Below are 25426 nucleotides of genomic sequence, written 5' to 3'. Positions count from 1 at the left end.
TTCTGCTTCATGTATATACGCAATAAATCATTGCAATCTGCCATCCTCTGTAAAACACTGGTGAGATAGCCATACCCAGTCCATGTAGAGAGATAGGGAACATACAAAAGCCTCCACTGATCATCAAAAATGCCACTGTCGCAGGTTTTATTCACTTTAAATTATAATTGCTGACTTGGTAAAATTGACAAAACACTGGTTCCAACTAAATTAACCTCAGAAATTTGATAAAAGCTTAGTTTCTTAGAACCCTCTTTTTCCTTGTAAACACCATTTCACCATGTAAGGCACCTTCTACCTTGCCTGGCACAAATAAGGCACTTGGTAAAGGCTGGCTTACCTCTATCCAAGCAGAAATCTCAGCTCCCTCTAGAGCATACAGTGACACCAGTGAAAAACAGGGTGAGCTTAATCAAACTACAGAAGCCACCACACACAAAGAGCACAATGCTTGGAGGGGTGTGAATGGAAGGACTGGGGAGGGGAAAGAAAATAAACACTTAAATTTGTGGATTCGAGGATTTTGAAATCCAAGTTAAAGAGGAAATTATTCATCTCCTTCCAAAGTATTTCAGTTGACCTCACATAATTGGCAAGAGCTAATAACAACAGTTAAGATATTTTGAGCATCTGCTTTCTGCCAGGTACTGTGCTATACGTACATTATCTCATTTAATCCCCCTCGGTCCTTAAAAAGTGTGTGCAAATGTCTCCATTTCACAGATGGGAAAACAGAGGGTCAAAGGAGTAGAGCTGTGCTCAAAGTCTCACAGCTATTATGCAGCAACGCATATTCGAACCTGGATCCATCTGACACCAAAGCCCACGCCTTTCCCTTGCAGGTTGCTTCGAATGATACTGTGCTTTTAAAAAAACAAAATCACGATCCTAGTGCAATATAACTTCCCAGAGTAAAAGTCACAGATGGTAAACAGATGGCCCAGACTCAGCCAGACCCCAAACGTTGTCAGTGCCCAACAAAAGCTAGTTCCTCTCTCACGGCCCTTAGCCCTGCCCTCACCATGGACCACCTCTGCCCACTGCCAGCTCTCTGGACCTTGGGATGCCTGCAGCAGGGGGAAAGGAGATGGGAAGCTACTCCTTCAGACAAGGCAGAATGTTAAATCCCTCCACTCATAGGCACTCGGGTATTTCCAGGTTCCATCTAAACTCCAACCTATCCTTTTGGCATGATGGCTTAAACACAGACACCAGCACTTCAACCCAAATGAGTTTTCTATCACCGCCTGCTCATCTGGAAAGATGTCACAAGCCAATGAGAACGGAAAACAGAGAGGAAAGCACTGGATAAGGGGAAGGAAGTAGCAGCCTTTTACTAAATTATCAAGATATGCATAATCCAAAAAAAGTAAATCAACTATCCTTCAATTAAAAAAAAAAAAGGTATGCATAATCCACCCACCTCCTCACACTCACATCTTGTACCAAACATAACAGCGTTTGCCTCATGACTACACGAAGTCAAAAGACAAAAACATGTTTCTCTGGAGTTCCAGTCAAGCCTTATTTGAATTTGTCCATCCATTCATAATAATATGGATGAATCCCTGCCTTCAAATGTAATGATCCATGTTTTTCCACGATGTGACTCAAAGATCAGAACCCTTCTCCTCCCAACAGCCAGAGAAGAGTGGTCAGGCTGGTCATTTAGTAAGCACCAAGCGTCCTCCACCCAGGAAGTAAAGGGGAGGTCCTGTGAGTCAGTGCCATCCAGGTCAGGGTAACAGCAAAGGAAGGAGTGGAAGCCAGAGGGCCCTGCGGAAGGGGAAGCGGCCAGGCAGCGGCACTGCCAAAGGGCCGGAGGATGACGCACCTGCCCAGAGCATGCTGGGAAGCTCTCCATCCCCAGCCCCTGAACAGAGTCCCCAGGGGACGACCTTTTCTGCCATTATCCTTCAAAAACAGAAAAGGGCCAGGGCTGACGCCCGGAAACACTCTCTCTCTCTGTCTCTCTCTCTTGGAAATAGCCTGCCACCACAGGAGGTAATTTGGTGTCTCATGTGATAAAAAAAGGATGACTTGGTTTGCCAATTCACTGACTTTTGTTTAACAAGAACATAAAATGTGGGGCTTCCCTGGTGGCGCAGTGGTTGAGAATCTGCCTGCCAATGCAGGGGACACGGGTTTGAGCCCTGGTCTGGGAGGATCCCACATGCCGCGGAGCGGCTAGGCCCGTGAGCCACGACTACTGAGCCTGCGCATCTGGAGCCTGTGCTCCGCAACAAGAGAGGCCATGATAGTGAGAGGCCCGCGCACCGCGATGAAGAGTGGCCCCCGCTCGCCAGAACTGGAGAAAGCCCTTGCACAGAAACGAAGACCCAACACACCCAAAAATAAATAAATAAATAAATTAAAAAAAAAAAAAAAAGAACATAAAATGTTAAATCTGATTGCAGAAAAGAAATAATTAGTAATAGCAATATTGTATCTGTGTAATCTAAAGGCAAGCAATTCAATAAAAAACTAAAATGTTTGCAGGCCACATTTTTTCTTACACAGTGAAAATGCCCTTAAAGGAAAAAAAAAAGATACATTCTTAACTGAATGTCGTTGAGAAGGTAGCACTGCTAATTTAACCCCCTCAATTGTCAATACCTGTACATACTTGTGAAGCAGCAACACAGAGGCAGAACTTTCATGTTCCATCATGAGACCAGATGAAAGCCTATCCAGAAGTTGGGTGGCCTGACACTACAGCCCTTACTCATTTAAAGCCATTCCTCTCTCCCAGACATTTTCTCCCCCACCATCACCGTACAGAGAACTGGGGGATACAGGTGACATTCCAGGCTTTAACCCTGGCTCACTACTTACTCAGCAGGTCTGACCTCAGCTTCCTCAACTAGAAAATGGGGAGTCTGATCCCGGCCCCAACCACTGTACAGAGATGTCAAAAGAGCAAATTAAGTAATGAATGTGGCAGCGCTTTAAAAGAAATATGTATTCAGCATGGGGGGAAAATGTTGAGTATAAATGAGAAATTCAAAACTAAATACAGATCATTTTGATTAAAACAATTACAATTAGTGAAAAGTGTATGAAAGATAAGGTTATTTAAGTGAGTACTGGTATTAGGTACTGTAAAACAGACTAAATGTCCCAGCCCTTTCCTTTAATAAAAGGTAGTTTGTTTTGGTAGTTATAAAATTATTATTAATTACTATTAATAGCTTTGGTTGTTATAAATTACTATCTATACAAATGTGTTTTCAATTTGCTTCTATGACCATTCAGTTACATAAAAGATCATTTGAAAAGGACAAAAGGGGCTTTGATGTTCAATATTATCCTAGTAATAATTCAACACAATTAGGGATCAAACCTAATTTATGGGTATACATTGGTACATGATTATTATTTTTCATGATCAAAAACATTAAACCTATGCAATGAGTGCTCCATCGATCTGAGGCACGAGAATAAATTATTTCGTATTTTGGTGTAGATTGCTAAATCAAAAGGTGCTTCATTCAACACTACTTGTAATAGAAAAGGGTGGTTTTGCTACAAAAGCCAGAAAAATAAAGTCCATTTTTATAACTACTCAAATTATTGGTCAAGTTTTTAAAAAGCATTTTCTAAAATTTCCTACTAGTAATAGCAATAATATCACTGGGCCTTTAAATTAATTAAAAAAATTTTTAAATTTAAGTGCTCAAATTAGCTCAGTACTATTAACACACTTGAAAGGCAAACCAATATGAGCATATTTTAGTGTCTGCTGCTTTATGGTAAGGATACGTAAGGGTTTATAGTCACAGAATATGTTAACACTTAAAAACCCTTTTTAATTGTGAGAACTACGGTGGTTTTATGCAAAGAAGAACAAAAATTATGGGACCTGCAATAATTACAGTGTAGACACCGTCTTTTTTTTTTCTTTTCTATGAAGAAAGTATGTCTCCTTTGGCATTTGCCCTAACTTTTCTACAAATTCAAAGGATTATTCAGTAGATAGCAAGTGTTATATAGACCACTAATGTAAATTGTCTCTATTTGTTCTGCTTTCTGTAACACTGAGATAGAAACTGTAAGACAGAAAATTACTTTCTTCTATATGTTCAGTGAATCACTCTAAAACAGCACGTGAGATTTTCCACTGAAACACTGTTCTATTCTAAACTTAGGAAATAAACAGAGAAGGCTTCTTTACCAACAACAATAACAACAAAAAAATGGTTGAAGATATGAAATGTATCTGATTCCAAAATTACCAAATTACTCTGAAAATCTTCTCTCTTACTTTCCAAGCAAAATATCAGAATTGTATTAGCTTACAAGTCTCATTAGAAGTCTAGTTTAAAATACACTAACATTTACTACTATATCCTACAGAAGTTGCCTCACAAAATATTGTCTATCAGTCATCCTAAATGAGGTCACACATCAGTGAGTACTTGATGAATTTCAGTGGCGGATTGTCTTTAATGGCATTGGTAAACTAGATCTCATGTATATTTTTGCAACCTTCTACACACAGTAATTTGAACACTTCAAATGTGCCATAATAAATGTACAGTGGCTATGTAGGAGAATGTTATTTAAGGATGATGCATCATGATGTCTGTAGCTTACTTTAAGATGATTCAGTGGAGAAATAAATGTATATACAAATAGACATACATATAGGAAGAGAGAGACAGAAAGCAAATATGGCTTGTATTATAGATGATGTGTATGTGGATATTCATTGTACTATTCTTTCAACTTTTTTGTATGTTTGCAAAATTTACATTTTAAAATATTTTAAAATGAGATGGTTACACCTTACTGGTTGATCCTTAAAAGTAGATTTAAAAAGTTTAATTTTTAAAACATAAAGAGAATCAAGACTGTTCATTTTTCTAGAAATTACTTTTCACAGTTTATTGGGTGTTCCACATTTTCTATTTTCTTCACATTAAGTACTAATGTTTTCCATCTGAACTGGTTATGAATAACTAACACTACTAATTAAACAAACTCGAGGAAATACAAATTCAAGAAAATTACGTTGGTTTCACACAGTATGCTCTTTTTCACTCTCCATACTTTCTGTCTGGACTTTCCCCACATTCACTGTTACTAGACACTAGCTGCATTTACCTCTCCTCTTGAAAATAATCAGGGAGCAGGGCCTGTCATACTTAACACTTATTTCAAACCCTGTGGGCACTCAAAGTTTATAAGAAAGATTTTTTTTTAAGCTAACAGGGTATGTGTGTCTTATAGAAAGTCACGAGCTGGTCAGCTTTTTTTTTTCCTGTTTTGGGGTTTTTTTTGGGGTGGGGCGAGTTTTAATGAAGAGCTATACAAGCTTCAGGGAACCTCAAGGACCCAGAGAAAAACTAAGAAAAAATTTTAAATTTAATCATAATGTCTTCTCCCTTTCTTCTCCAGATTTCCAGAACACCAACATTTTGTACACTGGTCAGACAAAAGCCAGTAAAAACACCACCTGCCTCTAAAATTCCTACAGTCACTGTTGCAGCCGCTTATTAAAACAAGGTTACTGAACATTTCTATTCATCATTGCTTTTGTTAGATAATAATGACTAATTTTTCTAGGCATATTTTAACTTCAACAATAAATTTGCCACCAGGAAATTAGACAAATGAGTTTCTGGGACTGTGTATAGAATAGTGGGCCTGTGCCCTTTAAAATGGTCACTTTCATGAAAAACAAAAATGGCATGAGGAAATGTTCTAGCTAAAAGAGACTTCGAGAAACAGAAAGCTGAATGCAATGTGTGATCCTGGATTGGATCCTGGACCTTAACAAAATAATAGAAGTTTTTCTACAAAGGACATTATTGAGACAACTGGAGAAATTTGAATAAGGTCTGTATATTGGATAATAGTATTGTATTTGTGTTAAAGTTCTTGCTTTTCATAATTCTACTGTGGTTATATGAGTGAATGTCCTTGTTCTTAGGAAGCACACACTTCAGCTTTTAGGGGTAAAAGAGCATGATGGCTGTACTTACTCTCAAATAGTTCATAAAAAGATAGAAATATTTGTGCACGTATATGTACACGTGTATATATTTGGAGGGGGAAGGGAAGGAAGGGAGAGATTGGGAATGACAAAGCATAGTGGCAGAATGCTAACCACTGGTAAAAATCTGGGTGAAGGCTATACAGGGGTGCTTTATACTTTCTTACATCTTTTCCAAAAGTATAAAATTATTTCAAAATGAATTTTTAAAAAAATACTTCAAATAAATTCCCAGATTTGCCCAATTAAAAAAAAAATGAGTTTCTGATGAATGTAGCTTCCACCAAAATGCCACACCTTCATTCGACCAATGACTACTTAAAATTCTCTCTACTTTCATGATATGAAAACCTCTTCACAAAGTATGCTATTAAACTGTCTAAATTTGGAAAACATCTGGCCTGTCAAGTTATTTGGGGGGCTTGTGGTTTTAAGTATATTGTTTGAGGTGGTGTATTTGGAAAGAATTCACTTATCATTCTCAGGCTTCATAGAGAACTAGCCCTGAAAACAAATGTATGTGGTAGTTCACTGCTACCATAGAGAATCAATAGCCATCTATTTAATTTGCTAAGACAATGTAAATTAGTAACTTCCAGCCAGATGTGTGATATACACATCAAACAAACTGCAACCTGTTCATTATGAAAATCTTGTCAACACACACAGAGCCACTTGATGACATTCCATCTAAGGCAGTTTCCACATTTGCAGCTATAAAAATTGTCCTAAGAATTTTTATACAAAGAATTGGAGCTGAGCCTCATAAAAGGGTAATCAATTTCAGCTTTTCATCTTGTGTGCTTCTGTGTGTTTATTTCTACTTTCATTCAGAGGTATAAAACATTCAGAAAAATGTGTGCGATGTTATTTTTCCCTCTGTAAATCATTTATCCTCATTACATCTTTTTAATCTGATGTAGAGTTGGGAGCCTAATCCTGCAGCTCTGAAGAAGTGTGTAGAGTGAAGAATGACAGAGTCAACAGAAGAAAGAAAGTACACTTATCCCCTGGAAAACAGAACAGAATATTTCAAAATGACTCTAAACATAAATTAAGTTTACCCATTGGGAGGTCTAACTTGCATTCTGATCATTTATATGGGGCTGTGTGACTATATACCCGCTGTTTGATAAAAAATGATTATAACCACAGGCACCCACCACAGAACAGAGTGTATGTATAACACTCGTGGTGTCTCAGACATACAAAGCACCTTCTTAAAGAATGTCCGTTTCCTTTCCATGGTGAGCAGACATAATTTTTCACTCTTTAATACTTCTACTCCACAAAGTGGCTTATTTTATGAATTATGTTTTGCCATTTTCTCTTATGTTTATTTAAACAATATGAAAAACTGCATTCATAAAATAGATGGTTTTGTTTCATGGTACCCCAAATACTGGTATGTTTTCTGCTCTCTGTTAAAATCCGCAGCTCTCTTGCTATTACAAGAACCTAACAGTATTTGTTTTAATACCATTTACTAAAAGGAAAGAAATAAAAAGGTTCTTCTTAATAACCAGCTATTATTCTTGAATACTGAATCCTCATTTAAACCAAATTCATTTTCCAAGCCTACTGTATTAAATTTTCTTATTAAACAGGGCACAGAGTAAATAATCTTATTGCCAAGCATAATATTTCCAACTACTACATTTTTAATTTGTTAATTTAAAAGAACGTGAAATGAATCTACTCCTCATGGCCAATAGTACAGTCTGATTCCAAATAACACCCTTTAACCAACTTCCTAATGTCAAAATAGCATTTCTACTAAGTGCCCTGGTGTGTCAGCGCTTCCAAAGTAAATAACTGCTGAGGTAACCTAAAATCACAAGAATTTCAACCTCTACCAAAAAGAAAAAAGGAAAAAAAAAAAAAAAAGGTAACTCTGCACACAAAAGGGTTCTTCCTAAAGGCTTCAACCCCAAGCAATTCTATTTTCACAAACATTATGCAGAACGTGCTTTCTTCAAGAGGGGCACACCAGGACACGTGATCAGCCTGCAGGGCCACACCGCTAACCAGAAATGATTATTGTTTCTGGAAAGAGTAAGGCTCCAATGCAGCCACCGAGGCCGCCCAGCCAGCCGCGCCCACAGGTGGCCCCGCGAGGCCGGCTCCTCACGCAGCGAGGATACTGCACGACAAGCCGGGCCTGGGCGCCCGCCAAGACTTGCAGTCTTAGCTCAGGTCGGGTCCCTTTGCTTTCTGGAGGTTAAAGTTAGACCCTCCTGGTCACTTAAACCCCCTTTGTGGTTCAGGGAGGGAATCACTCTCTCAGAACTCTTAACTTTGATTGGAGACTCTGGTTAAAATTAAGAACTTCAAACCCAGCTTTGAAAAAGTGAAACAGATGTCCTGTTTATTAACTATAAACGGCTCCGTACGTGGGACCCTCCTCTCTCTCTCTCTTTCCTGCCGCATTGTTTTATTTAATGCAGAGTTAGATTAAAAGGTTAAAAGAGAGAGAGTAGAAAGCAAATATGGACTGTGGATGGGAAAAGTCCTAAATCTTTCTCTAGAACGTAAGAGAGTCTCTTCATAACGGCGAAAGTGCTGGAGCTGCCCCTCAGCCAGCGCTCAGGGTCAACACCGGCGTCCCCCGCGGACCCCAGTCTCGCCTAACCCGGCCGTGCCCACCACCTGCACCCTCGTGGAAACCAGGGTCGCCTGCAGTGGGCAAAGGGGTCCCAGACTTGCACTCACGTGAGGACATAGTTGACGCTGACGATACAGTGCGGCCTGGACGAGCGGCTGTTGTGCACGATGGTCGCATAGCTCTGCACCCACACCCAGCCGCCGTGCTTCGCCAGGAACCGGTAGTATTTGGTGGTCACCTGCCCCTTTACCAGCACTGATGGAGAGACACAAGGCAGCTGATGGGGAACGGACCCGCTCCTGAACCGGTCCAAATGTAATCCCTGGCGGTGGGAGGGCGGGTCCCCCGTGAGCCCTAATAACTGCTCCCAGGGCAGAAGGGAGAGACAACCAGAACGTTCCCAAATGAACCGACTGTCCTGTTCATTTGCAGCGAGTGCTCCGGTCCCTCGCGGTTAGCAAAGAGGGCAACACTTAAAGTTGGAGGATTCCCGGCACTCGATGTTCTACCTACGGAAGGGAGGGTCTGGGCCGCTCGACTCCGATGCTCACGTTCCCTTTCTCGGAGATTAAACTCAAAGCAAAGCTGTATCCAAAGCTGAAGCAAGTCAACGCGCGTGAGCCAAGTGGCCGAGCCTCGGTTTCCGTTTCCATCTTGGTGGGGGAGGGGAGCGGCTATCAATAGGAGAACAAGACCCATCCTGGGAGAACTTCACCCAGAAACTCAGAGGCTCTCCCTCGGCCTGTGTGAGGGCCCGCGGATGAGGAGGGAAATGAGGTGGGGCCGGTGCTGGGACAGGCGCCCGCAGGGCCTCTCCTACCACCCCCCCCCTCCCCCCACCGTCCTCCGCCCCGGGCGGGGCAGCGTGGCGCCTTACGCAGGTGGTGGGCGCAGCGCAGGTGGAAGGTGTCGCAGCCGTGCACGTGGTGGTACAGGGTCTTCTCAATCAGGTCCTGAGGCTCGTACCCCGTCAGCTCCGCCACTCTAAGGAGAGCAACCCCAGCGGGATGAGCGCGGGCTGCTGGGCCGCCCCCACCCTCGACAGCCACCTCAGCGCTGGGTGCCCACCCTCACTTCGCAGGGCCCCATCAGTTCGCCTCATCTGCAAAATGGGCTCATAAGGTAGACGAGGAGCTCTCAGTGACTGAGCGGGGGCCGCCCTCCCGCTAGGGGTGACCCCTTCCCGCCCTGACCGCCCACCTGGAGTCCAGGAAGATGAGCTTCATGTCCAGGCTGGCGCGGAACATGAACATGTTGCTGTGCAGCTTGATCTCCGTGACGGCGCTGGGAGGCAGCGAGTGGCCCACGGCCACCAGGCCCACGTTCTGGTAGCAGCCGTCGAAGGGGGACATGTCCAGGCTGTACTGGCGGATCTTCAGGTATCCGCTGCAGTGAATGACCTGAGGCGGACGGTGAGGGCGGGAGACTCAGCCACAGCCAGGAAACATCCAAAAAGGGGGCGAAGGGACTGAAACATTTGGAGACTCTCCTCGGCCACAAACGCCTGTGGGCCAGGCCCGCGCATTGAAGTGTCCAAAGTTATTGGGGCTCCAACGTGTCTCAAGTTGTACGACTGTACTGCCCCAGTGAGCTCACTTGGGAGCTGAGGAAAATGCAGAGGCCTGAGCCCGGCCAACCCTAATGCATCCGGATCGCGAAGTGGGGCCCTGGAACCTGCATTCTGATCATGTTTCGTGCTGTTAAACAAGAAAAACTTGGATGCCAGGTAAAGCGCTGGTTCTTAACCTCTGGCAGGGGAGGGGGCAACATCTGACGCTGTGAGTAAACTCTAAGAATCTACCGGAGTTACCGACCGTTTCAGACGCTTTACACATCCCTAAGGCCCACTGCGTGCCCCAGGTTAAGACCCCCAGCGGCCAGGCAGTACCCGGACCCAGTGAGACGTACGCAATCTTAAAACGTAGTCCCCAGGTGTTCGCGAAGTTTAATGGCCCTGGCGGTGCGCCCGGCGCTGTGACACGTGCGGGGCACTGTGGTCCCGGCGGCCGGAACCTCCCTCCCAGGCCGCCGCATGCGCCTGTGGTCCTGCCCCGTTCACCTGCACCAGGCTCGGTGGCCGCGGCCGTCACGGGGCGTGGATCTCCCCTCTCAGCCACGCACCTTGTAGCCGCCGCAGGTGAGGCCCGCGTTCCTCTTGGCCAAGACGCACTTCATCCTCAGGAAGAAGGAGCGCTCGATCTCGTACTCTGGAGAGAGGAGTGGAGGGAGGCGCAGGGCGTGAGGCCGGCGGCGCGGCGCCATGTCCCTGCCACGGCTAACGGAGGAAGAGCTACCAGGGACTGCGATGGGCCGGAGTGCCGCCGGCGCGCGTCCGCCTTACCCTGGACGAAGTGAGAGTGGTACGGCTGGTGAGCCGTGAGCACCGCCGTCATCTCGTCGTGGTCCGCAGGGTGGATGTATTCGTAAATGCTGTTCCCGGTCAGCTCTACCTGTAAAGAGGGGGGTATCACCGTCTCCGAGGAGGTGGGATGCCCCACGGAGGGGCTGGAAGATTGAGCCGGGGGTCCGCAGGGCTATGAGGACAGGAGCCACAGCTCTAGAGTCGGTCCTGAGTTCTAATTCCAGTTCTGCTGCCTGCTACTTATTGCAACCCATCTAAGCCTCAGTTTCCTTATCTATGAGAGGAAAGAATAATAATAGTAATTGAAGTAGTAATAGTAGTAGCTTCCTGGCAATGTTCTGGTGAAGACATCACGACATGAGTATGTAACCACCTCCCATGGTCTTTGGCTTATGGTAGCAGCTCAAAAAGGTAGCCATTGTTTGGGCTTGGGGCGGATGCTAAAGGATAAGTAGAGGAAGAGGGAGATCCAGACCTCCTGCCAGCTGAGATGTTTCCAGTCCCAGAAACACGTATAAAAGCTTTGGGAAAGCCCCACCCCGACCCTACCTCCAGCCTCCAGCCCTGGCTGTAAACACTGAAGGCTGGAGGTGTGGACCACTCACCTACCTGAGAAAGACCCAGGTGGACTGAGGCTGTCTCCGAGATGTACATGATCTTCCCATCTGGGGCCACCACAAAGATGAAGCCATCCAAGGTCTGGGGAGACAGAAACCATTGAATGGAGAGCCCTCTGGGCCATCGAGAGAAATTGGGGGTGGGGGTACAGAAGTTAGAGATGTTCTGCCAGAAGTGCAGAGTGATGGAGTAGACAGGGCCTGGCAGGAAATAGGGCAAAGAAAACCAGCCACAAGAGTCTCTCTTTTGTTCATTCCAAATTTGTAAGCATGGGACATGCGACACCCTAGGAGAGACTCTAGGAAGTGTTGGACAAGGCTACTGCCCTCCAAGACTGAGGATTCACCAAAATGGACAAAGCAGACATATCTGGAACATACACAAACATTCTGGGGGGAAAAACATCACAGCCTGTGATAAGAGGTGGGTTAGGTTCTAGGGGTGATGGTCACCGAGCAAACCAGAAGTTTCCTGTGTCAGTCTGGGAGAGTTTCATAGTGCGACATTCTATAATGGAAAGAGTGCTAGCAGGGTTTGGGAAATAGTAGGCACTGGGAGATGTGGAAGGGCTGGCAGTTTGAAAAGTTTGTAGATAGAAGGCAGCTGGCCAGTGGCTCTGGAAAGAATCCAGGAGAGGGGGATTTAGGAGATGGGAGGCTTTCCTGGCAGCAAGCCCATAGAGTGGTGCTACAGTGTGTATGTGTGTGTTTACATTGATGCATCAAACTGGCAGGCTCTCCATGAAGAAAAGTCTTCGATTTTCACTGTTCCTTTATCTCTGTGAATGAGGCTTCAGTCCAGGCAGTGAAGCATAAGGATGAGTCAGATCCTGCTCTCAAGGATCTGGAAGTCCAAAAGGGACAACTGGCCTAAAGACAGATATAATGAACATACAGCTGAATAGACAGTGCTGTGAGGGCCTGGAGACTGAGTGGCCAGAGGCCTGGGGGAGAACCAGAGTGGCTTTAGGAGAGCTGTTTGAGCAGAGCCTTGAAAAGGAAGCTTGAACATGAGAAGGGAAGAAGGGCACCCTAGGCAGAAGGAATGGCGTAGGGAAAGCAGGGACTGTGGGTGGAGGTTGGATCTGGTGTATTCAGGTTTGATGAGTTTGGTGTACCAGAGATGAGGCTGAGGAACTACACTGGTGCTGGATTTTTGCAGAGTTTGAGATGTCAGTCTGTGGAATTGGGAGATGCTCCTGCAGGCATCAGATTCCAACAGAGGTTTCTAAGCAGGGAAGTAGAATGCTTAGATGTGTTTTCTTTATTTTTGTTTTTTTTTTTCTCCTGGCAGAATGTGAACAGTGATCTATAGGAGGACAGAGTGGAAATGAGATCAGAGACGGTCAAAGCTGAAATTGGGTGGTCACAAGGAAGATGAGGTGGGGGAAGAGTCTAAGTCAAAGGTGGTTCTGGCTATTGTGGAATTTGTGGTGGCAGAAAGAGAAGCTGAGACTGACTTCAAGATCATTGAAAATTTAGGGAGGCCTGGTGGGTTTTTGTATGAGTGGAATTCTGGAAGAAGGAGATAATGAATTCTTGTCTTAGGTATGCTAAACTTCAGGTATATGCAGATTTCCATTTGGATGTGTCCAGTCGGCAGTAGGAAATAAAGGTCTGGCTCTCAGGAGGAGTGTCTAGACAAGAAACCAGTGGGGTCATGCAAATGTGAGGAAAGGAGTTGAAGTGGTGGTGTTGGTTGAGATACCCCAGGAAGCCCTGAAGCTGTGAGAGGAGAAACAGAGCTGGAACCTTGGGGGGAATGCCAGCATTTACAACCAGTCAGTAGTGGGAAAACCTAGAAGAGCAGGCAGAGAGGGAGAAGAATCCAGGAAACTGTGCTACTTTAGAGACCCAGGGAGAGGCAGAATGTCAAGTAAGCAGTGTCACCTCCATCCAGTCTTTGCCCAAATGTCACCTTCCCAGTGAGGCCCTCTGCAACCGTCCCCATTTAAAATGGCACCACTCAAACACAGCTCGCCTCCTTCACCTTCTTCTTTCTCTACATGGCACCTACACCACCTGTCATACCATGCTGTGCACCTGTGTGGGTTTGCAAGGCTGCTCTCCTTAGAATGTCCGCTCCATGAGGACAGGGCTTTCTGTCTGGCATACAGTTGGGCCTCCTATGTTTGTGGAATGAACAAGGTCAGGTGTGATAAGAGTTGAGCATCTTATGCTGGATATCAAAATATAGTGAAGCCTGTGCAGAGCACACCAGCTGTGAGAGATGCCAGAGTGCAAGCGGTGTGGGAGTGGGGGGGGCAGAGTAAGCAATGGAAATTGGGAGGATCATTAAGTCCTACAAGGAGTTTGGGATGAACACTAGGAAAAAGACTGGGCAAGAACTAGAAGGGGTGAGGGACTGTTTGGGTTTTGCTCTCTTGTTTATGTTGATGAGGAAAGTTAGCTGGGAATATGGAGAGCTTTGGGTGGGGGGTCAGTTGTTGAGAGATAACTGATGAAAGACAACTTTCTCTCTCCTGAGAAAGGGGAGAGACAGAATCTTTTTAGTTAAATTCGGAGGCGTGGAGGCCAGGCCTGGGAGGAAATGCTCACACAGGGCCTCTCTTTGCTCTACGAAACTGAAATCTCTTTTGGCCTCTGGGAATGAAGGAGGCACAGGGTAGTGATGGGACAGGAAAGGCCACGGCACTCCTGCCATGAGATGCTGCTCATGTCTGGTCCAGGAGGGCGAACCGGCACAGAGCCCCCAATCCGATGCTGCTCGGGTTGGAGGCTCCCACGGGAGGAGCCCGTGGTGGACTTGAATAATAAGAATAAGGGGGTGCAGGGTGGGATAAAAGTGTCAAGCCTAAAAATGCCCCCGGGAGTTTTACTATTTTAAATATTTGCTAGGCGACTTACGCGGGCAACGGGCAATTTAAAACGGTGTACACTGCAAACAGCGCGGTAATGGGCGCCTCCACACTGGATAAACTCATTACTCAGGGAGGTGTATGTGTGTACGCGCGAGGGTCCGCACACGGCCAGGGCAGGCCTGGGGTGAGGGCGGGTGGAGAGACAGGAGGGATCCCGGGGGCTACAGGGAGGAGGTGAAACGAGTTGCGTACGCAGCTGGATCCGGGACGTGTGGACTTAAAGCCCTGACGGGCATTTCTACCAGATTCCCGTTATTTCCTGGTTAAATTCTTCATTTGGGACGGTTTTGCAGCCCGGCCTCGGCAGCTTGGCCTCCGGTTCCCTCCGCTGAATGGCGTCAGATGGCGCCCCCTCCCTCCGTTCAGCCGTCCTGATTCGGGCCTTACCGGGCTCCCTTCCAAACCCAACGCGCCGATCGTCACCTCGAGAGGCGCCTTCCACACCCAGCGAGGTTAAGAGCTAAACATTTTAACTCTACAAGGAGTCGTAGGGGCTGTGAAACGGCCACCTCCGGACGGGATCCCATTTTCCGAAAAACAAGAATCCTGGCTCGGGGACCGGCACCCGGGCCCTCGAAGCACGTGCGCCGCCGGGAGGCCCAAGTCAGTACCTGGAGCAAGTGGGAGCCCAGTTCGCGGCCTACGTTGTCCAGGGGACTGGTCCTGCTCGAGTGGCCCCACGCTTCGCCGAGCCCTGTGGAGACACAGAGACACCCTTAAAAGACGCACTCCGACCAGGCTGGCGGTGTGAGACTAGCTTCGCGGTTTTGTCACCCAGGCAGGCTTGCACGCACGACCTGATACCACCCGGGCTCCCTCCCCACCTAGACCGCAGGGACGCGAGAGGGTAAATGACGGCTCTGCCCGCTCAGCTTCTAACGGGTTTAACAGAAGTGAGGCTCCCTTTCCCTCTGCTCGACCAGCCCGGGCTTCTCAGGAAGGGCAGGGTCCTGGCTGAGCGCCCCTACCCACCCCGCCCCGGGGAAGACCACAAGTGGCCGAGTTTGGGGACAGTCTGTGCCCAGAAGGGGCCCGGACACCGCACCAGAGCGATAACTTTGGCGTAGGTTCACTGGTGTGCTTAGAAGGGCTAGGGACAGTATTTCCCACCCCAAGTTTCATCACCCTTATCAAGAGGCCGAGGGTGTCCACACATCCAGCGAATACCATACCGCTGCCCGCCGGGAACGACCTGAGACTGCGGAACCAAGTCCAGCTCGTCCTGGTGGGCTTTCTGATTGGCTGCGGGGCTCTCCAGCCATTTTCCTTCCCTGGCTTCTGACTTTAATCCCCTTCGGAAAAATCCGTTTGCTTGCGGATGGCTTCCAGTACCAGCTACACTCCGCAGTCCTGCCTCTGCCTTTCCTTTCCACGTCCTAACCTCAGCTCCCTCCCCACTCCAAGAAAAAGCTCTGTGAAAGTCACTTATTTTCAGGTGCTAACACCGTCTTACAATATTTTCGTTCCCTTTTGGACGTAGAGAATCATTCCTCTTCTCTACTTCCCAGGTATCATCTATTAACAAAGACTGCCCCTTCCTCTCCTTGATGCTACCACGTTAAGATCTTTCCAGGCTTTGCCACAAATCATTTCTCCGGTGATGCCTAAAAAATAAAACTCCCTGTATGCCCGTGGCTGATTTTTTAAAAATTAATATGGAGTCTGCTATAGTACCTGTTTTCAGGAAGAAAATGAAAAATAAGGCAGAAGAAACTTGCCAAGACCGAGGTTACACTACTTATGGGAAATATCTTTTAACAATGTTGCTGCTGAAATTAGTGTAACTAGGTAGTTAAATTTTTTTGTGCTTACACGATTAAACAAGGTTAAACATGACAAAAAATGGGGGTGGGGATGATTTACTGCATTACGGGACAAATCACTATGAAGTACCCAATGACAAACACTCGCATTGTAATATGGGGGTGGAGGCGGATCTTTCAGAATAAAACACGGAGTTGGACTCCTGAAATGTGTTGGCCAGGAGCTGCTTCCGAAGCTAGCGATCAAAACCCTGGTAACGAGTAACCGTGAGCGCCCCTTAAGCTCGAATCGGGTCTTTCTGGGTGTTTGCACATTTAAATAAATCTAACGATCTCCCCACCGCTCTGCAAACACTGAGGTTCCCCGCCCCCCCCTCGCCCGGACTCCTCTCCCTCCCTCGCGTCTCGGCAACCCCTCCTGATTCTTTAGCCCGCCCCAGTTTTCCTCCCCAGAGTGACTCCACTGCCCTGATCCCTGTGGCCCTCCTGGACCGTGCGGGAGGTCCTCCGCCACAGCCGCCTGTACACACCCCTTCGCCTTGTCACCTTCCCTTCGCTCCTCCCGTCTCAGTCAAGCTATCCTCCTTGGTTTCTGGCACGACCTGTTCATGTTTTCATCCCGGATCACACCTACACACCCAGAAGAAGTGGGGGGGAGGGGTTAGCCGGGGAGGCCGCACGGGGAAAGGGGAAAGGATCTTGCCGGGAGAGCCCGGGACCAGCATGGCGCTGACCCTTGGACACCGCGGGCCCAGCCGAGGCCTGAAAGCCCAACGCTTCGCTGGGGCGAGGGGCTGGACGCTCGGGCGTGCAGGGAGCTGGTCGCGGCCGCCTTGCGTATGGAATCCCGTCTTCCTCCGCTCCCGGAAGAGTGCGAAGCCTGCGCCTGCAGCCAACACAGGTCTTTATTCTAAAATTATGAAGGTCCCCCCAAAGCGGCTGGGGACGCCGCGGAGCCGCCTCCCGACCCGAATCATCTGAAAATCCCCCGAGCTGGGCTCGGGGTTAAGTACTGGTTCCGAACTCCCGGCGCCAGCCTTGGCTGGTTGCGGTCTCGGGCTGCGGCCTCATTAGTACGCGCCTACGAGGGAAAAATAAGACTTACCGGCAGGTTAATAAGCAGCCGGGCCGGGCGCAGGGTGACAGGGGCCTCCGTCGCCCTTTCCTGTACCCCGCCCTCACACCCCCCCCCCCCCCCCCACCTTTTAAGGAACTTTTTGCTTTCACCGAGCATCGCCTTCTCTTCTGTTCCCGGTTGAAAGCTCCGTCACACGGTTGGTTATGCCTGGGTTAATGTTTTATAAGGGACTGGCTGCCCTCGTCTACTTGCCGAGCTTTCCTGACCTAATATCAGGGCTGAGCTCTCCCGTCAGCCTGCCCAGGACACCTTTGAAGCCCTGCTCATGGGTTTCACCTCCCGAAAAGCCCGGAATGGGCCAGAGACCCCTCTCCCTGGACCCCCTCACCTTCTGCCTGCAGTGACGCGCTCCCGCACCCCATTTCAGTTGGCGAGGGGGGTAAGCTGAGATTTCATTTCTGCACTTGACCTACCGCAGAAAACTCGCAAATCCTTTGATTGTCTGTTTAAAATGAGGAGGAAACCAACTCCCTTTGCGGCAGGATTACAGTGGGAACAAGATCTAAAGATTCTCTTGTAATTCCGTGAGGCTGAGAGAACGGGGTTTTGCAAAGGAGAAAAGGAGCTCTGGGAGGGAGGCGATAACTAAATCGGGTTTTAGACGAAAGGATTTTCCCCAGCTAAAGTGGCCAAAGACAAAAGAAAACATAATCTATTTTGGAAGATTTCCAAGATATGCCACATTAACCTTAGCAGATAAATTTTGCTTCTCCCCGCCCCCCTCTTCCCTTAAAGTCTGGTTTATCATATTTACATAAGTAGTATCAGAAGGGATGTATCTATCATGGATCTAAAGGGCTAGCTCACATTTCACGTGAAACCCCGGGCGAAGTTTCACTGTTGCTTTACCCTCAGTGCTCGGTTGAGCCATTTCCATTTAAATACCCCCTGACCCAAGGATTACCTCAATGGACTGACTGCACGGGTTTTGTAATTTCCTGAAAATGAGATTTCGATTTATAAAACAAGAAACCAATTAGTAACCAAATGAGGCGAAGTAGATCCACTAAAATTGACCTAATCCCACAGGCACAATTTAGGCCCGTTCTTGGCGAATGAATGATGAGCCCCAGTCTAGCGTGAGCTCAAAGCATCATCCAGCTGTGTTATTGCAAGCAGCAAAAATAAATTGATCGAGCTTTTCCTTCGGAATGAATTTCATACCCTTGACAAAATGTAGATTACAGACCTGGCATCATCGCCTCCTTCACTCAGACAGCAAGAGGAGGAGGAGGAGGGCTTGTTCTACTGTTTTGTTTTTTGTTTTTCCTTTAATAAATAAACACTATACGTGAATAGAAAGGCTTCCTCCTTGCTGTCGTTCCTGGGAACCTTCTCTTGGATGGATCGCGATGTGCCCTTTAGCCAGTATGGGGTTGCTGGGGGAGCTGTCCCATGACCTGGCCACAACTTGGTGACTGAGACGCGCAAAGCCCTCCGAGACCGCGCTCCTAACTTCTGGTCCCGGGGGCGGGGGGAACTTGTCTCAGCCACCTGGTTTTTCCACAGGGCCTGCGCGTCCTCACTGAGAGCGCACTGTCCAAACCTCCCAGCCCACAAGCAAGCGGCCTTCGTGGTAGGGGTCCGGGAGCCTCGGCGGCTGGGCTCCTTGGGGAAGGTCGGGCGCGCTTAGCCGAGGCCGAGCGCCTGGAGCGGTCCCTGGGCAGGAGGCCGCTTCGCGCACCGAGGCGCACCCACCCCTACCTCGGACGCCCGGCGCGGCCTTCTGGGCCACCTGCCGGGTGTGGCCGACCTTCCGAGGGCGTCGGTGGCCGCGCGGGGCGGGGCTTTATTCCGTGCAGCGGCCTGGCCCCCACCACGCGTGTGTACCCTGCCCTCCCCTGCCTGCCTCTGAGACCCCCAGCCGCGCCGGGGGGGCGGCGCGGGATCCGCTGAAGTTAGTATGAATTTGGGGTGGAGACCGACGGTCGCAGCGCTGACTCTCTCTCTCTGCGCCCTCGTCGTGCTCCGGCCCCGAAGCTAGGGCTTCCCGGGCGGGGCCTAGCCCCGAGAGAACACGAAATGCAGGAACGAGGGACAGGCAAGGTTCGGCCAGGTCCCAACTAACCCGTGGGACGAACACGCCTGAGGGGTTGACGGTAGTGCTGCGAGGCGGCTGAGAGCGTCCGGCGGTGTCTACTCAAGACTCCGGGCCTTCGAGGGTAGCCTGGCGGGGCGTCCGAAGGCCGGCGCGGGCGAGGCGGACGGGTCTGCCCCGCGGCGCGGGCCTATCCCGCTTTTGTTCCACTCGGCGGTCGGGACTCGACAGACGCACGGCGGCCCCTCGGGCGGGATCTTGGCTTAAGTTTTAGACGAGGACCGGGCCTCGGGGCAGTGGCCCGCGCAGCACGAGGGACGGCGGGCGCACGGGCGCAGAAGCCCTCGCGCCCGGGGAGGGCAGAGACCTGGGCGCGCGCGGGGAGTGACGAGACACCGTGAGGAGGCCGCGAGCAGGCTCACCCTCGGCTGCGGCCACGCGGGGGAAGGCGGGCGGGTCGCGGGCCACCACCGCGGGGAGAGAATGGGCCGCACGGCGCCGACCTGGCCGGCCGGCCGCGGCGGGCCCTGCGGGAGGCGCGGCGGGGGCTTCGACGAGGTCGCTGTCCCTGGGCTGGTCCGAGCCACCGAGGCCGAGGGACTCCGCGCAGGAGCCGCCTGCCCGAGGGCGCTACCCTGGGAAGAAGCTTTGCTCCTCAATTCTCAGACACTGTTTTAGTGTTTTCTGATTCGCAGGCCCACCGCGAAATAATTGAGGATTCCCCGTCCGCACGAAAAATTTAAAATTCGTGGATCAGAGACTGGCACTGGGTGAACAGCTAAAATCATAAGGTTTTAGTTGGGTCTGAACCTCATTCTCTTGAGAAATACCTGAGCCGACAGATAGAGAAATGAGGCGAGAATCCATAGGTTCGAATTCTGTGTCCACGTTTGTATCTGCAAAAGCTGGAAGCTGCCAAGATTTCCCGAGGATTGAAAAATAACTCCCCTAGAAATCGGATTTGTCCTCTGGAAATTTAACCTGATTTTAGCTTCAGACGGGTGATTGTACCCTGCCATATCTTATCATACCCTGTTTTTGTAGTTTCGTTGCTGTTGTTGTTGTTATTGGTTTTATTAGTGATCACTCCCTTTTCAAAAAAAAGTACTTTTTTCGTTGATCTGATCTATAATTTCTAGCCCATAAATCTGCCTTGCAAATACTCTGCACGGAGTTTAGTTCTGCACTCTACATTTTAAGTCAACATCAAAACTGGAATTAAAGAGAGAAAACCAGCGTGGAGCGTAAACTGTGCTTGAAGGCGTTTAAATGAGAAAAACTTCTGTAAGAAAATAAACATGGAAACCTAATGCTCAATCATTTCCCCAAGCAGCAAGAAAAACAGCTTTAAATCACCCATCCACGTGGGAAATGGGACCTCTTTTTCTCTTTCAGTTCTTGGCCTCAAAAAAATATAAGGCGATTAAGGATTTCAATCTTGAGGTGACTATTACAGAAAGTGTCTGTGGAGGTTTGTTTAACCATCCTTGTCCTCCCAGCCTTTGTAGAAACTCTCTTTCCTACACAGCTACTAATTTCAACTCTGTCATTATTTTAATCTTCCCAAGACACCTTGACAATGAAATAGTAGTGATGTTACCAAGATTCTGAATGGCCATAGATTTGAAAACATCTGATCGTTTCAAAGGTTATTCTGCAAGCCACTATGCCCCCAGTCAAAACTATATTATATCTAAACAACAAATATATATTTTTAGTTGAATTTATCCTTTTTTGCACACAAAGTCACATCATCTCTTTTTTTATCCTGCCTTTTTGGTTTTGATAACACCAAAGACATACATATCTAGATGTGCCAATGTTTTCCTTGCAAGGCTGTTTTAGAATAGAATATGTTACCACTTGGGAGATATGCAGTTCTAATGATTTCTAATGACAGTAATTGTACCAGAGTTTTTGTTTTTGTTTTTACTATGAAATCTCCAATCTAATGCTTTATTCTTAATTATTCCGAGCACCCATAGCCCATTCATCTGTTCCCTCTCTCTCTCTCTCTCTCATTTTTCCCTCAACAGCTCAATTTTATCTACTCAGATAAATAAAAGCTGAAGTTTGCTCCCAGACAAGGAATCTGCTATCTTGGGGAGGGGGGAAAACTGTATTCAGCAAATGAGGGGGGAGAGAATTAAGGATTTTTAAATTTTTTCACATATAAATATGGAAAGATTTCTGTTTTAAGTCTTTTAGAATTACAGGGTTTTAAAAATAAAATGTAATATGAGCAAAAACAGTGGAGTTTTACAGTCATTTTTATGCCTATAACTAAGATGTCACCAGATTTAGAAGTATTTTAGATTATATACCTTGCATAGTCCATGTTACATGTGATAGCAGGCTTACCATGATGAAATAGCTACTTTCATCCCACCCTTAAAATTTTACTGAAGACCTACTATGTGCTAAGATGGTATTAAGACAGATATGAAAATGAACTTCATTTCAAACAACTTCTTTCCCATTTCTCAGCACTAAAAAAGTTTACCCCCATATAAAGTGCTCAGTTTCCCCCACTGCCATGGACCCACTCTTGTCCCCCCTTCTGCTGGCAGTCAACAGCTGAACCCAGATTTCACACCCTCTGCATGTTGTGCTTGGTTCTGCGGGCTTGTGATTATTTCACTCCTTTTGCAAGCTGTTGGTTTTACTGTTTGTTGCTGTCCTCTAATATTTTAAAGGGCTGTGTCTGGGGTTTTGGACTTTTGAAGCTAATCTGTCCTCAAAATTAAAACCTCATCCCTAGGAACCAGCTGTCCGGATGACCCTGTCTAACTCACCCAGTGGAGTCTACGGGTGAGTTATGAGCTCAACAGTAGCTGGGGAAATAAATGATGTGCCCAGAGTTCACACATCGTCCATCCCCTCCTCCCCATAAACCCACACGCATCCACAGAAGAAGGGAGAGGAAGGAGGGGCCCCGGGCCCAGAGCTCCGAAAGAAGGTGAGTGGGGCTGCAGAAAGCACAGTCGCCTTTAAAGTAGCCACAGGGGACCGGCCTGGCCACCAAGGGGACTCCAGCCGGAGTCTTCACCGGCGCTTTTTTTAAAAATAACGAGAAGTTGGCTAAGAGAGTTTACTTTTCCTATTTATTTATCACGCAATTTATAATTTGTGGGGTTAGCACTTAATTAAACAAGAAATCTTGCTCTCTTTAAAACAAAACCAAAACAACAAGAAGCAGCCCTATTCCCTCCGGCCGCGCCTGCCCGGGGTCTGCACGACACAAACGAGCCCCTGGCCTGGCGACTCCCCGGGCGCTCTGTCCCTCTCTGCGCCCGCCGGGCAAGCCGACCCTCTATTCTCTTCCTCCGCGATTACTCGCAGCCTCACAAGCAGCACCATATGCTTCTTCTGATCAAACAGCGAGCGACATCGGCACCGATAATTGACGAGACCCGTTAGAAATCACGCAGAAAGGGAGCCCACTGAGACCGCAGGGGCTGACAAATCACTGCTAATAATCCTGTTAGGAACAGAGCGGCCAGCGGAGTTCGCAATAGCTTTATTTTTATAAAGTAGGCGCTGACAGTATAAAGACAACGAGATCTCTTTTTTAAACAGAAGGCAATGTAGCATAATAGTAATTTTCCCACCAGCAATTCTCAGCACAGTTTGAATGGGAAATACGGTTTTTAATATATGTTCCCCCTCCTTTTTTTCTTTCTCTTTTTAAAAACTTTTCAGGTATGTTAAGTTTTGATTCCTCTCTTCCTGTGGTTTCAAGGCTCAGATGAGATTGTTCAAGGAACTGCTTTAAGACAAAATGACCATACTACTATTTATAGTTTTGGGGTAAAACCAAGCTATAATTTGAAAGTTTTCCTTTAGTGCCCCTGACTAATTTGGGGGCATGTTTTGCAAGATTTTGATTCAGATAATAACTTTTAGTCAAGATGAAGCAAAGTGAAACTCAAAGCCCAATAATGATGATTCCCCCCCCCCCATTTCCTTCAAAGAAAACAACAAACTCCAAACATCCAAAATCAACAATAACATAAACCTCTCTTTGTCACATAAGAGTTTCCGGTTTGTAAGTACACAGGGTTCCTTCTCTTGAATTTTTGTTTGTTTAGTATTCTCTACATTTCCAAATCCTCCTCTCCCAGCAAAGACATATCTAAAATATTTTTAAAAATCTGTTAATGTGTTATTTGAATGTGGGTAAAGGAAAGGATGGGGAAATAGAAGAGAAATATACTTCCACTAGGGAGTATAAATGGTTTTATACAGGACAGTGTTCTATCAAGGCTACTCTGTCCTCACACAATGAATCTTGATCATCTAAATACACATTTTAAACCATGTCAAAAGCTCAGCTATTCTAACTTCTAGGCCTTATGAGACAATTTTCCCAGGGATCCATTTGCCAACCTACCACCTAGAAGATACTTTCTAAGCGGACTAGCGATCTTAATTCAATCTTATATCTTAGAGAAAATATCAAGCCCAGAGTTGCAAATCACCAAGTCCCAGAGTTAGCTTCAGAATCTGTGAACATCTCAACAACTCAGAATAAATTTGCTAGAAGCAGTCAAGAGACTGGGTAAATTCAGGACATATTTGTTCATGAATATGTCTGCTCCTCATCTGCAGGATTACTGACATAGAGAAGTTATTATCTGCCTTAGCTAGCTCCATGTACATGGGTCTATCTAGACATAACAAAATTACAGGAAGTTAGAGATGTTCCTGCTCTCTGCTAGATACAATTCTAACAAGAGGAATAAAAAAAGAAAGTCATGTTTGGATTAGTAGTACTTTCAACTGAACTCAGTATCTAAGTGTTGACAAAAGCACTGTTGAGGTGCTTCCCAATCAAACATATCTGATGGACTGAAGAGAAAGTATTAATGGGGAAGTAGAAAGAGCCACGGAAAGGCAACAGAAATTCTAAATGCAGAGAGGTCCTTAGTTAAGCAGCCATGCTAAACTTCCCTTTGCAGAGAGTGTGTGTGTAAGTATGAATGTACTTCTCTGCCCAGTGGCGTAGGCTCATTCACTGGCAGATCCCGTGCCCCTTCTGCCTTTGAAATTCCATCTGGGCAAAGTCACTTACCTTCTGGGAACACTACTCTCATCTTGAGATAGCTGGTGGTGAGCCTGATTATGGATGCTTTGTCCAGCTGCGAGGTGATAGCCGAGGGCAAAGGCAGTAATTTAGCCAGTTCATAAAATTCACTGTTTTCCTTCTCCCTCCTAGTCCGGGCAGCATTTTTGGACTTCTCTTTCATCGTGTCTCGTTCCCCCTTTCTTCTTATAATATAAGTTCCACAGATTCATCCAAAACCAAAAATAAACTTTCAATTAGAGATCACATTTGGCAAAAATATAAAGCATACTTTGACGAGCCTGAAGTCTTTGCTTCAGTGTTTTGATGGCAGTAAAAGACCAACGCGGCGAACAGAAAATTTTTTCTTTAAAAATATGGGATGCGAGTAGAGGAAAGTTGCTGATCCACCGCAGGCGATCTGGGCAATCCTAGGCGTCGCTGGGTATCAAGTGCCGGCGGGCCCTCCGAGGAGCTAGCCTTTCCTTCGGTTCCGCGCTGCGAACCCCGGTTCTCGGGAAATCGACATAATAATCCCCGACGTTTGCTTTCAGTCCCGCGGCCCTTGGGGTGGCTCCGAGCCGCTTTGGGAAGAACAGGAATGCCGGGCAACTCTTTCAGGCCACTGTGAAGACAACAGCATCAGAGCGTAAGAGGTCTGCGGCTCCACAATCACTCGCGCGCTCGCCCCAATTCTGAAAAATGGCCGGGAAGGGCCTCAGCGCGCCTCAGCTTTCCTCGCCGGGCTCAGTGTTTTGGTCGGTTGGTTGGTTGGTTGGTTAAGATTTGGAGAAATCAGCAGCGAGACTGAGTCCCCTGCAAATAACGCTCCCATTCTCTCACCCCCGTCAGACACATTCTCCAGCCCCCTGGGAAGTTGCCCAAACAACGAAAGGCAGATTTTGCAAGACCCTTAGGAGCCCCTCAGCCGCCGGTCCCCGCGCCCCCGCCCAGGCCA

At 47.4% G+C, this 25426-nt stretch overlaps 1 protein-coding gene and 1 long non-coding RNA gene across 9 annotated transcripts in view; one reads left to right on the top strand and one right to left on the bottom strand.

Annotated features, from left to right (window-relative positions):
- Positions 1 to 25426, bottom strand: part of SIM1 (SIM bHLH transcription factor 1) — a 90131-nt gene that overhangs the window by 44766 nt on the left and 19939 nt on the right. For 7 of the 8 annotated variants that reach the window (XM_059941515.1, XM_059941513.1, XM_059941514.1 and 4 more), the window contains 8 exons: positions 24478 to 25093; positions 15076 to 15158; positions 11575 to 11664; positions 10945 to 11053; positions 10725 to 10810; positions 9804 to 10003; positions 9481 to 9587; positions 8711 to 8858 (listed from right to left, as the gene is read on the bottom strand). In XM_059941515.1, coding sequence (XP_059797498.1) covers positions 8711 to 8858; positions 9481 to 9587; positions 9804 to 10003; positions 10725 to 10810; positions 10945 to 11053; positions 11575 to 11664; positions 15076 to 15158; positions 24478 to 24652 — 998 coding nt within the window. In that variant the 5' untranslated portion in view covers positions 24653 to 25093. Of the gene's footprint in view, positions 1 to 8710; positions 8859 to 9480; positions 9588 to 9803; positions 10004 to 10724; positions 10811 to 10944; positions 11054 to 11574; positions 11665 to 15075; positions 15159 to 15917; positions 15968 to 24477; positions 25094 to 25426 lie in introns of those variants that run through there. The other variant, XM_059941517.1, reaches the window with a different exon arrangement.
- LOC132376029 (uncharacterized) lies at positions 16906 to 18667 on the top strand. Its single transcript, XR_009506204.1, has 2 exons — positions 16906 to 17744; positions 18395 to 18667. It is a non-coding gene; the product is annotated as an uncharacterized LOC132376029 (long non-coding RNA).

Source organism: Balaenoptera ricei, chromosome 12, assembly GCF_028023285.1.
Source record: "Balaenoptera ricei isolate mBalRic1 chromosome 12, mBalRic1.hap2, whole genome shotgun sequence".
Taxonomy (NCBI): Eukaryota; Metazoa; Chordata; class Mammalia; order Artiodactyla; family Balaenopteridae; genus Balaenoptera; species Balaenoptera ricei.
This window is presented reverse-complemented; position numbering and strand designations above follow the sequence as displayed.